We start from the raw sequence: 12474 nt of genomic DNA on the forward strand, positions 1-12474 counted from the left end.
TGACGGTTAAATCAACGTCAATATCAGCTGACATCTTGGCCTTTTACCCTTCTGACCCCGTACATTGTTATGTACAGAAACAGGCTACATTAAAAATGTAAACGATTCTTTATCAATTCCAGGTACCTTTCCTGCCTTCCATAGTCTGCCACGTCCTAAGCTTTGAACCACCTGAAAGAAGGAGGGGGCAGGTAGAAAGTCACGTGGTCACACAGGTAGAATCACTACAAAAACTGGGAGCGTTCAGCCATTACTCCGCGATGGTGACTGCGGGAGGCTTTACGTAAAAATTAACACGCGACAACTATTTGGATTTACGGACTTCACCTTTGCTCTCAGGTGTTACTATAAAGGTATCTCTACCTCCTGCCTCCCGCGCGCGTCTCACCTAGGTGTTGTCCTTTAGTTTCGCGTAGTATTACATTGGCTTTTTTTGAGTGGTTTGTGTTCAAATGACGGCGCAGGTAGACTACCTGGTGGTGCTTTTCACCGCCACATCTGGCGCCAGCGGAGAGTTGCTGGGATCTGACGAGAAGGAGCTCGTGCAGTTGGCCTGGCAGCTGGTGGATGTAAAGAACAAAACGGTACACACCTTTGTATATTACTTGTTATAACTGCTCGCTTCTTATCATTATTCCAAAGCAGGAAATGTAGTGATGAAGAGTGGATGTGTAAAGTGAACTGAAACTATACTGATACACATGGTTGGAGGTTTTGTTAACCTGAAAATAAAATCTTTAGTAAGGCGAGTTTTTGTGGAGGTTTTATCTCTTTGCGCGTTTGTTGAAATACATTAACAACTTATAAACACTTCAGAGTTATTTGACATTTCTTTTCCCCGTTGACATAACAAACAAAAGGAAAAATAGAGTCCTGCTCATTAGAGTGAGAAATATCTTTGTAATAATATGTCAATTACCATCTATTTACAGATACTTGATTATATTAGAATGTCCCCTCAGCTTATGAGATCCTGTGTGGGCTCCTGTTTCAAGACTAACTTGTTTTCTTCTCTGAACCAGTTGGGCAGGGTGAATGAGCTCCTCATTAAACCTGACCTCTCAGACTTGACAGAAGAAAAAGCGGAGGAGGATGCGGTGGAGGAGAGCCAGGAAGAGGAGAATGGGTCTGGAGATTGCGTATCCACAGCAACTAGTATTGAAAGTGCTTTAAATTTGGTAATAATCTCTCAACAATAAATGATATGGCTTGTATTACATGGTAATTATTAATATGATTCTGGTAAAAATCCTTGTTTCTCCCGTAAATGTGTGATGTTCTTGTTTTTTTTTTGTCTGTTTCATAGTTTAATCTACAACTGACAAATGAAGTGAACAGCGCGAGCGCAGGCACATCTTTGTGTTTGTGTACAGACGGGCAGCTCCATATCCGTCAAGTGATTCACCCCGAGGCGGCCAGCAAGGTGAGCAAGCTGGGTAGGGCGAACGCCTCGCAGCCAGGGCGGATGTTACTGCACTGCTTCAGGAACCCTCGGCTGTTGTGGCAGCACTGTGCTGCCAGCATTTAATACACAATATGGTGAAACCAATCCACAGAACAGAGGCACTCATGCGAACCTGTCCAAAGACACACGCCCATACACATACCACACTTGTGAAGCTGATGACATTCTCCCACGCTTTACCCAAAAAAGAGCAAAGAAGAAAGCAGCGCATACTTTAGTGGCTTTGAGCAAACACGAGTGTGATGAGAGCCATAAAACAGCACCTGTTGATGGGCCACTTGTTCACATCCTCTCTTTCAAATCTTCCTCCTTTAGAACATCCTGGTCCCGGACTGTTTCCACTCCTTCTTTGACCTTCGGAAGGAGTTTAAGAACCACTTCCCAGCATCTGACCTCAAAGCTTTGAATGCGCACGTCATGGCAGAGTGTATCCTTCCACACGTCATGTGTTTACATTTGGTGACATATTGACTTTTTTTAATGTATTGGCTGTTAATTTATTTGTGTTTCATTTCGATTGTTTGGGCTATTTTCTTCTTTTGGTTTGATCTTGTGCACAAAGCACATTTAAAGCTAACATTAAAAGTTTACAGGTCAGGGTGTTGGCTGCAGGGCAAGAGGTTTTGAAATGCAAATAAGGAAAGAATGGCAGCACCTTACTAAGCACCGAGTGAAAGAGTGTGTGTTTAGCCAACAGGGCAAACCCCACACACCCACTGACACAGAAAAAAAATTGGCTCGTCAATGTTTTAACTCACTTATCCAGACATGCTCTTCCTCAGTTTGCTCTTAACGCTGCAGTCTATAGATGAGTATAAGCGTTTTTTTGCCATTGTCTTGTTTTCTTTCCTTAACCTGCTCCTCAGCTCTCAGTATACCCGTTGACACACCCACTATGTGGGATCCCTCAGCGCCTCAGGATCCTTTGGCCGCATTGCCCGCGGAAGTGGCTGTGCAGCAGGTCCGGCTTTTGGCCGGCATTGTTCTTGCGCTGCTCTCTGAGCCACTTTGTGAGTACCACATATGAAGCTACAAGCAAAACCCTGTTTGTGTACTGCAAGAGAGCTGCTTCATTCAGCTTCGAATAGAAGCTAAAAAAGAAATTTTGTCAGAAGCTGAGTTGAGGTTTTTTTTTTTTTTATTCAAACATGCCGAAAATGTGACGTCCCATCCTGTCCTATTCGGTGCCCAGGTCGAGGCATGTATATATATGTGTGTGGGTGTGTGTGTGAGTTTCAGCATATGGGAATTTGATAATTTGAGGTAACAGGTGTCAAATTAAATGAGTCATAGTGATTTGCTGCTTATATTTATTTCTGGATAAAGAAACTGAGTCCATAAATCCAGGACTTTCATACATTTAAGACTTGATTCAACATATGTGTGTATATCACTCACATGACGATCTCTTTAGTAAAGTGTGCCCTGTGTTAAACAGTTACCCCAATCATATGTCTCAGTTTGTTTAACTTAGATGCAACTGTTTGTGGCTTCAAAAGGCAGATATCTCATTTTTTAAAATGGTAACTTTCCCTTTGACAGGCCACACGTTCTCTAACCCGGACAGAGTTAGCGAAAGGTTTGAGAGCGGCACTTGGTAAGTGAAGTGAAGATAAGTGTTGTCTTTTGTTCTTTGCCTTTGAGATCAACTCCAAATGCACTCCCGCTGTGCTAAATCCTGTGTTGGGTTGTGTGTGTTTGCGTGTGTGCAGCAGTAAGATGGAGAAAGTGTGCGACAACACCGTGATCAGAGCCAGAGGGTTGCCATGGCAGTCTTCTGACCAGGACATTGCTAGATTTTTCAGAGGCCTCAACATTGCCAAGTATGCAGTTATATATCTCCCAGACTTGCTCATTTGTACAGGTCTTTGTGTCTATTTTGTCGCCATAATATGACTGGTGATGCTCTGATGGCTGCTGTTGGCCTGATGGTGCTTTAACCCTCCATATGTGGTGTTATATAGAGGAGGAGCCGCGCTGTGTCTTAATGCTCAGGGGAGAAGAAATGGAGAAGCACTTGTTCGTTTTGTCAGTGAAGAACACAGAGACCTGGCGCTGCAGAGGCACAAACACCACATGGGCAACAGATACATTGAGGTAACATGTCTGGACGAAGCTTGTCAGTTATCAATTCGGAAAATCAGCCGTTTCATTCAGCTACACTGTGGTGAGAAGTGCTCCTGAAAAAGCTCCTCGTTTCCCTCTAACTGCAGGTTTACAAAGCAACAGGAGAAGACTTCCTGAAGATTGCTGGAGGTATTTTCATTTTTATATCTTTTTTTTTTTTTGGTGTTCTGAAGGAGAGGGTTGATTTAAATCCTCATAATTTGAATTTGTAAAGAAAAACATCTTGCGGCACATCATGCAGTTTGGCGCGTGTCTGTGTTTTCCGTCAGATGTTTTTCATCCTACTTGTCTCTTTAAGGGAAAATCATAATTTGCAGAATAAGTTGTCAGTTATGACTCAGCATGCCAGTTGTTTATAATTGGTAACATGGCCTTTTAGGAGGGCAGCAAGTTAGCCTACAAGCCACAAGTCATCATTGAGTCATCTGATGTGCATATTTAAGGTTTTACTCAAAAGATGGGGGCCTCTTAAGGTAACAGAGATGACCTCATCATAACATGTTCATATATATCCCCAGAAACATTAGAGCTTCATGATTATATAGCTGATAATCATCAAGGTATTAAAGGCAAGTTTAGCTGCATTATTGTGAGTTATACAAGAGGAACAAGAGACAGCACGCCAAACAGCACAGCCTCACAGAAGGAAAACATAAAGCGCCGTGACTGGTTTTTAAATAGGTGTGTCTGTGTCTTTGTGTGCATCAGGTACCTCCAATGAGGCGGCAATGTTCCTGTCGCGTGAGGACCAGATCATAGTGAGGATGCGAGGCCTTCCTTTCACTGCCACACACGAGCAGGTGTTGGCCTTCTTCTCGCCGGGGGATGGGCTAAAAGAGACGTGTCCAGTCAGCGGAGGGAAGGATGGCATCCTATTTGTTCGCTACCCAGATGGGCGTCCCACTGGAGATGCTTTTGTTTTGTTCGCCTGTGAGGAGCATGCTCAGTGTGCTCTGAGGAAACACAAGGAAATCCTGGGGAAACGATATATTGAGCTGTTTAAAAGTACAGCAGCAGAGGTGCAACAGGTACGTCAGGGTGCCTCTATGTGGAAAAATGTGACACATTTATGTGTTTTTACTTTCACTTTAAAATTGATGGAAAGTTTTTTTTCCTGACACTTTCTGACACTTGTGATCAAATCGATTTTTTTTTAAATTCTCTATGTTCGAGTACACTAGAAATATTAACAGTGTGAGTGTGTAATTATTGTAATTATTAGAGCAAGACTTTATGGGTGAGGAACTGCACGACTGGGTGTGCTGTGGATGCATGTTTCCCTATCGTGCGTTGGTTCATACAGTTAGTCTGTCTACATTTTCTCTTCCTTCTTTGTTTCCTCCACTCCTCTCCCCTTTTTCGTTAGGTGAACTCATGCATAAATTTTCTTATCTCTCAGTATTGATAAGCTTGCAGAGGCCTCTCCTCAGGCTTTTATGTTAGACAAACTATGGGTCTTTTATTGGTCCTCTCCAGAAATGCAAACATGTTGGTGTCCTGTTGGCTACAAGCCAGCTCCTGTCTGACATTACACAACGTGGACTTGGCTTTGTTGTTGTACACAGGACGTGTCATATGAGGTGACATATAAGTGTTGGATATGCGAATTATAACTACTACTAATTAGTTTGTATAACCATGTTTGGACATGTTTTTTTACCTGAACTTGTCTGAGAAATATAGACAAGGCTCTTCAGAACTGACATCCTTCTTAACTGTTTTTACTGTAGGCAGTGTGTAAATTGAAATGACGGATGTGTGTTTTAGGTGTTGAACCGGTTTTCATCGCCCCCCCTGATCTCTGTGGCCCCGGCCCCCCTGGTTTCAGTGCTGCCCACAATGTCTCTCCTGCCTCCTCCTGGTGGTGTGAGGGACTGCCTAAGGCTGAGAGGACTGCCATACACAGCGAGCATAGAGGACATTCTCACCTTCCTGGGCGAGTTTACACATGATATCAGACCACATGGTGTGCACATGGTTCTCAACCAGCAGGTACATGCCGTAATCGCACTGACACACCCGTTGACTCATACTTTCTGACAGTAATTTTCAGAAAGATACCTGGTGATATGTGTTTTCAGGGCCGGCCATCCGGTGACTGCTTCATCCAGATGACTTCAGCAGAGCGGGTGCTACAGGCCTCACAGCGGCTTCATAAGCACGTGATGTCCAGCCAGCGTGGGGCAAACAGCCGCTACGTGGAGGTCTTTCCCTGCAGTGCAGAGGAGATGGGCCTGGTGCTGATGGGAGGCTCGCTCTCACACACGCACACACACACACACACTCGGAGCAGGAGTGGGACAGGGCTCAGCCCTCCGCCATGTAAGTCCAGACGTAAGTGCTGCTGGGAGCTGGGGGTGCTTCAGGACTGCAGGGTAGGTGGGCTCCTGCCGTGGGGGGCAGTGATGCGGGTCTTTCCCCAATCTAGAACTGTGGGAGGATGCGGATGAGGATTCAAACTGTGTGTGTGTGAGAGTTTGTGTATGTGGGTGTGATTCATCTTTGAAATTTAGTGTGATTAATTCACCTATCTGCATGCCTTGAGAAACCTCATGTGATAACTGTTTATTCTTTCATTTTTCACCTGTGTTCACGCATTCTGATTGAATACTGTAGTTTAATTTTTCAGTGGCATGTTTGGTACTCATTCTTAATTCCTCTCCCTTACCACTGGTTAAGTATTTTATAAACATCTGGTAGGGTTGGAAAAGTGAAAGCAAGACAATTTGAATCCAAACTAGTGCATAATATGTCAACATGGCTTCCAGCTCTCTAATCTTACCAGATTGCTATTGGTGGTTGTGGGATTTAGTGTCAATAGACCATCACACCTCAGGTGTGTGCATCTCCTGTGCTTGTCCAGTTAGGAGCTGTGCGAAAGGTGGGCAGAGCTGGTGCGTAGATTGGGCTTTGTTCTCCATGTCTGTAGTCTTTCAGAATTAAAAATGGTCTAATGTTTGTGAACTCTTCGTTAACATTTGCACTGTAATCTTTATAATCATTTAAAAAGCTAAGCTTCTCTTTGTTTCATGTAGACACACAAGTCCGAAGCCAGAATCATTTAAGTGATATAATCATATAATCATAAGTGTTTCGGAGGCAACACCAAAACTACTCAAATGCTAATAATTACATATATATAAAAAGATGCTTTGACTCATTTTGTTTTTTGTGGAATCTATTTAAACCTACTTACTATTGGGATTGTGCAATATTGTTCTCATTATGCAAATATTTTCCACAGAAGTGGGCTAACGTGTGCTTCTGGGAAAGCAGAATTACAGTAAATGCTGCAGAGACTCGCAGCTGTTGATTCACTCTATTTTGAGGCAGTCAAACAGGTGCCATACATTTTTAATGCCGGCAAATGAAAATGCTTTCTCACTGTAAAGTTTTTCATCTGGTGTCATGCCTGCCACACAGTACCGAACCGAAAAAAGCTCTCAGTGATTAACATGGACGCACATACAGACATGTATCTAGTGCTAATTGAAGGGATTGGTGGTCATTGTTTTGCATGAGCTCCTCTCAGAATCAAACAATGATCAGACTTTACCGTCATGACATTGAGCACTTTTGATGTTATCTGTGTGGCTGTAAATTTTTTTTGTCTCTCATTTTCTTCTCACCTCTCCAGGTTTATCTCCCCCATCCTACTCCTTCACCCCTGTTCCACCTGTCCTGCCCACGGAGGCTGCTGCTGTCTACCCACCCTTTGGGCAAATGTTGCTGGCCCCTCGCCCCCTGCCACCAGGACATGCCTACTACCCTGCTTCAGCTCAGCTATACATGAACTACACAGCTTACTACCCCAGGTAAGCAGAGGTGGTGGAGACAGCTGCATTGTAGAAGTCAGAGACAGACTTTCAAGTTCATCTTGCAGATCATGCGTCCGGGATTGTAACTACTGCAACCCCAATTCCAAAAAAAAGTTTGAGACGCTGTGTGAAATATAAATGAAAACTCAATGCTATGAACTGCAAATCTCATAAACCAACATTTTATTCACAATTGAACATAGAAAACATATCAAATGTTGAAAGTGAGACATTTTCTTTATTCATGAAAAAATGAGCTCATCTTAAATTCGATGGCAGCAACACATCTCCATGTTTACTGCTCTGTAGCATCCCGCCTTCTTTTGACAACGGTCTGTAGAAGCGTGGGAAGCCGAGGAGACCAGTTGCTGGACATTTGGGAGACGAACGTTGTCCCATTCTTGTCTGATAAGGGATTCAGGCTGCACAGTGTTGTTTTTAGTGTCTCGTGTAACACAGAATGTTTTCAGCTGGCGAAAGGTTGAACTGCAGGCGGGCCAGTTGAGAACCTGGACTCGTTGACTATGAAGCCATGCTGTTGTAACAAATGCAGTATGGGGTTTATCTGAAAAATTCAAGGCTTCCCTGAAAAAGACGTCACTTGGAGCAAATGCTGCTCTAAAGCCTGTATAAACCGTTCCACAGACACTAATGCACCCCCATACCATCAGAGAGGTCATTTAATGCAGTGCCACCTGAAGGCCCGAAGATCACAAGCAATATTGATTTCCGGCCTTGTCGCTCGCACACAGAGAGGTCTCCAGATACTCGGAATCTTTTAATGATATTTTGTTCTGTAGATGAACAAAATATCTTTGCAGTTTTTACCTTCAGGAACAGCATTCAACATGTTTTGTATGTTCTATTATGCATAAAATATTTATGTATAAGTTTTGAAAAAATTCTTTGAATTCTGTTTTTATTTACATTTTAAACACCCTCCCAAGTTATTTTGGGATTGGGGTACCACAAGGATTAGAATCTACAGATGTGATGGGTTAAACTAAGGCTGTTTGACAGAGTTTGCTTATGGCTTGTGTACTGCAAAGTAAGAGAATAAGAAACTAAACTGCTGCCATTTACGTGTTTGATTTTCCGAGTCTTTGTATAGCTAGTAATAGGGTGATTTTAATTTTTTTACTCCAGACTTTACTTACCTGAAAATACTCTCTTTTCTTTTTTTTAGGCTGATATAATTACCAAAAGAAAAAATACTATTGAATACTAAAAGATAAAAATCATATTTGAAAAAGAGGAACACTTGGGTTGAAGCGTGTCTTGCCAAGGAGAGAGACTGGGACAGGGGTAGTTAATAACTGAAGATTGTGTTATCAGAAAACTTGGTAAACATCAAGTGACCTCTGCTTTTCTCCAGTTGGTCACTGAGAAATGACTTAAAGAAAACACCTAAAGTTAAAAAAATTTACCATATGTGTAATGTTTGTTGAGAATAATGCAGTTTTTTTTTAGATATTTTCAGAACAGAAGTCTTTATTTAACTTCTCTTTTTTTAATTCTGCAGCCCCCCAGGCTCACCTACGACTCTAGGTTTCTTCCCTGCCCCCTCCTCTCTCTCCCCAGGAGGGCTGGTACGAATGCCAGGCCTGCCCTTTAACGGCAGTGGAGTTAAAGACCTCATTAATGCGGTACAAGGATACCAGGTAAGATAGTCCCCTTCAAAAGCACCACACTTGCTTGATAACTTGATTGATGTGGTGCTCATAGATGCAGCCGCTGAGTGCATTCAGATTCCACATACCTGTCCGTAGGACCGAAGAGTTATATTCAAATGTCTGTGTTTTATGGGTGTGTGTTGTCAGGCATCCACATTGCGGTTGCCCAGAGGCTATCAAACTAGTTTATCCTGTCTACTCTCCCTGTTCTATAGCACATGCACTGCTGCTTGCTTCAACTTGAACATGAGGAGCTCAAGTTTTATTATTCAAACCTGGAAGAGAGTGACTCTCACAGGGCTAATAAAATGGAAAATTAGAGTTTATTCTCAATTTTGAGACAAGCTCAGACCAGGAATATATTCTCCCTCTTCCTTCATGTCACTTATCGATTTTCTTCATGCCCACGTTGCTGTTAGGTTATTGTTTATGGCTAAATGTGTCTCAGCCCTGTGTCTCTGTCATCCCTCCCCCTTCCTCACGCCACAGTACACCCCCGAGGATGCTCTAATGCACGCCCACGGGCCCATGCATGCTCACGACCCAGCCAGGACGTTGCTTACGCAGCCCAAAGAATGGGTGTGTATTTAAGGTGTCTGAGGCAGGTGGCAGGTAAGGATTGGCTGAGGGCTCAGTGAGGGGGATTTACTTTAGACAGCATGGGTACAGGGCTCCAACATGACGGTGACATTTTCTGTATAAAGGGAGAAATCTCCGACATCTCTGCAAAGTAGTAACAAAGGGAACATACTGTATTTGATTGGGCTGATGGCTTGGAGGAAATGTCTTGGAATATACTTCATCTGTGGGTTTTGTTTTGAATGATTTTGTCTGGGAGTCTGCTTCATCTGATACTCACTGGTGTACTTTTGTCCTCTCAATATGTCTCTGATGGATACAGTCATAGTGAAGGGAGCCAACTGACCGGTCACTCAGGCCCCCTCACCTGACACAGTGATTGTCCAGTCACAGCTTAGCATCTGGCTAACTAACCTACAGTAACCCAGTGTTACTTCCTAAAGGGATTATTATTAGATGTTCTAAACATTCACTACCTGATCGTGATATTCGGCACACAAGAGCCAATTTGGTTCAGCTCAGTATGGCTCAGTATTCAATACACGGGCAAACAAAGCCGTATCAACTAATATTTAATGTATTGACTAAACTGAATCACGACCGCCAGTGCCTCAATCAGGAGCTTTTAGCAGTCTGCTGTGATTCACGCTGCCTTATTGTTTCATTAAGAGCTTATTCAAAGCAACAAAACAGTTTTCATGTAATATCTCGGTCACAAATAATAGCATGCTGAGCTGTTAGCCTAATGGCCAACAGTACACTTTTCTGCTGCAGTGACTAATAGCTTGGACAAGCAGCTGAGTGAACATAGATCAGAGCTGCAATAAGCATGTGAACAGGCGTTTTAGTGACAAAAAGCAAACTAACTACGTAATCGGTGAACACAAATCCTGAAAGTGAACTGAAAAGGGATTAAAATCAGTCAAATTATTTCCATGTTCACTGTAATCTGTACATTAAAGCCTGACATGCATAGCAACAGTAACTAAAGGGGCAGGTCTTAGTCAACGGTCAATTGTGTTGTTGTAGTGTGATAGTATAGTAAATGGGCTGTAACAGGTGATGCCTTCAGGCATCTGAAGGGCTGTTGGGTAACATCTGGTGCTGGTGAAAGAGCTCCTTTTATTTCCCTTGTTTTTTTTTTAAATTTTTGCACTGGAATAATGCTCCTGTGTCTGACTGTCTCCCCTTCTCTCACTCCTTCTCAGGGTCCCCCAGAGTCAGTTTCTCTCCTGAGCAGCAGTCTACTCGGTCAGTCCAGCGGAGGAGATGCTCCTCTCATGTCCTTCCCTGCTTCTCTCATGACCAAGCCGGGGAGTCAGTACTTGGATCTGACACTCCTGTAGGGTCACACATAAACAAAAGTCATGTGACAATTTGGTACGTGTCAAAGACTATTTAGTTTTTGTTGTTTTTTGTTTGTTTGTTTCTTTTGATAGTCTTTTAGATGTGTTATTTATATCTTTAGGTAAAGAAATAAATGTATTTTATACCAAATTCATTGCGGCCTTAGCCAAAAAAAAAAATAGCATTTTTTCCCTATATTGCACAAGGTGTATTTTAAAAGCTTTATAGAGATTTTTTTAACCTGTTATGTTATTGTAATCATTATGATTTATTTGCCAGATAAACTAGAGAAAAAACGACCTAGTTACAACTGAGCTAAATTTCTTTCTTCAAGCTTCTGTGAAGAGTGAAAGTGTGTGAGTGTGAACGAGATGCGAGTGAGTATTATGCATGGCTGTGTTGATACATGTTATTACTTAATCTGTTAAAGCATTACATTTTATATGTTTCTATACATTTGATACAGTACACAGTGATTGTATTGGAAGCTTTAGTGCATGAAGAAGTTTAGTAGTAAAACTTTAAGATGTTTACATAATGCCAAATATCAATGCACTGCTAATCAGTCATACTATAAATCTACATAATAGCAGTATCTTTGAATGATAATGTTTGTTACACTGTGAGTGTGTCTGATAGTCTGACCCAGGCTGAATTTACAAAACGGTGACATCTCACGTCTCTATGGGAAAGTTTCCATGCTATGTCATGCCAGTGTTGGTTTGCCTTTGGTTTTGAGCTCAGCTGAGCAGAGAACAGCTCCAGTTCAGGGTAACTTAACCACTGGTTTGCATTCTTCTAGAGGACTCGAGTAGAGTAATCCTCTGGAGTTTGATAAGGCTCATGACCAATTTGATTACATTTGTACTTAAGATTCAGCTGTCCCTCACACTTTCCTTGTCTTCTCTCCACCATCTACGCTGACATTGGAGAATATGTTTTAACAAACAAACATAAATCAGTTCACCATATTTCATTTGAACCTAGTCTTCTGTAGATCTTTAAAAATGTTGATATGGAAAGGAACTGAAGGACATGCTTGACTTGTGTCTCGTGAACTTTCTTGCCATTTGTGCTCAACAGTAGATGTTTGGGCCGCATGTTTCTGTACACGTCCTACAGCAGGAATCGCTCCTGCTCAGGAAGTTCTGCTGAGCCATGCTGAAATAAAGAAAAAAAAACAAAAAAAAACAATAAACATAATGTGTCAAGTTTGCCAGCCTCCATCTGCTTGATTTCACCATTTGCGTGCTGAGCATTTCATTTCTCTCGGCTGTGTGGCTCAGCAGGGATTTGAAGTTGCAGAGCACAAACACACAGGCAGTTGTCTGATGACAGAATGTGGCTCTGGGCGACACTGTGGGAACTCCCTCACTGTTCTCGGTGATTACCTCTGAGTTTCCCACATGCACACATGCTACAGCAAAGAAGCCATTGTCACTTAGAGACACACTAAACATATTAT

At 42.4% G+C, this 12474-nt stretch overlaps 1 protein-coding gene across 4 annotated transcripts; it reads left to right on the forward strand.

Annotated features, from left to right (window-relative positions):
- Positions 1–233: 233 nt before the first annotated feature.
- Positions 234–12223, forward strand: esrp1 (epithelial splicing regulatory protein 1). Of its 4 annotated transcripts, none has more exons than XM_075465459.1 (16): positions 234–584; positions 1023–1178; positions 1307–1423; positions 1781–1892; positions 2332–2475; positions 3008–3062; positions 3178–3288; positions 3430–3562; positions 3679–3721; positions 4301–4620; positions 5360–5584; positions 5674–5926; positions 7230–7407; positions 8933–9071; positions 9573–9662; positions 10871–12223. In XM_075465459.1, exons 1-16 carry the CDS (start codon positions 453–455, stop codon positions 11006–11008), a joined length of 2346 nt encoding a protein of 781 aa, XP_075321574.1. In that variant the 5' UTR covers positions 234–452; the 3' UTR covers positions 11009–12223. The 4 variants fall into 4 exon arrangements, with proteins under 4 accessions (XP_075321574.1, XP_075321575.1, XP_075321576.1 ...); XM_075465460.1 differs by having other exon boundaries at positions 5674–5914; XM_075465461.1 differs by having other exon boundaries at positions 9573–9695; positions 10871–10958.
- Positions 12224–12474: the final 251 nt, after the last annotated feature.

The sequence above is a fragment of the Odontesthes bonariensis genome, chromosome 5, assembly GCF_027942865.1.
Source record: "Odontesthes bonariensis isolate fOdoBon6 chromosome 5, fOdoBon6.hap1, whole genome shotgun sequence".
Lineage (NCBI taxonomy): Eukaryota > Metazoa > Chordata > Actinopteri > Atheriniformes > Atherinopsidae > Odontesthes > Odontesthes bonariensis.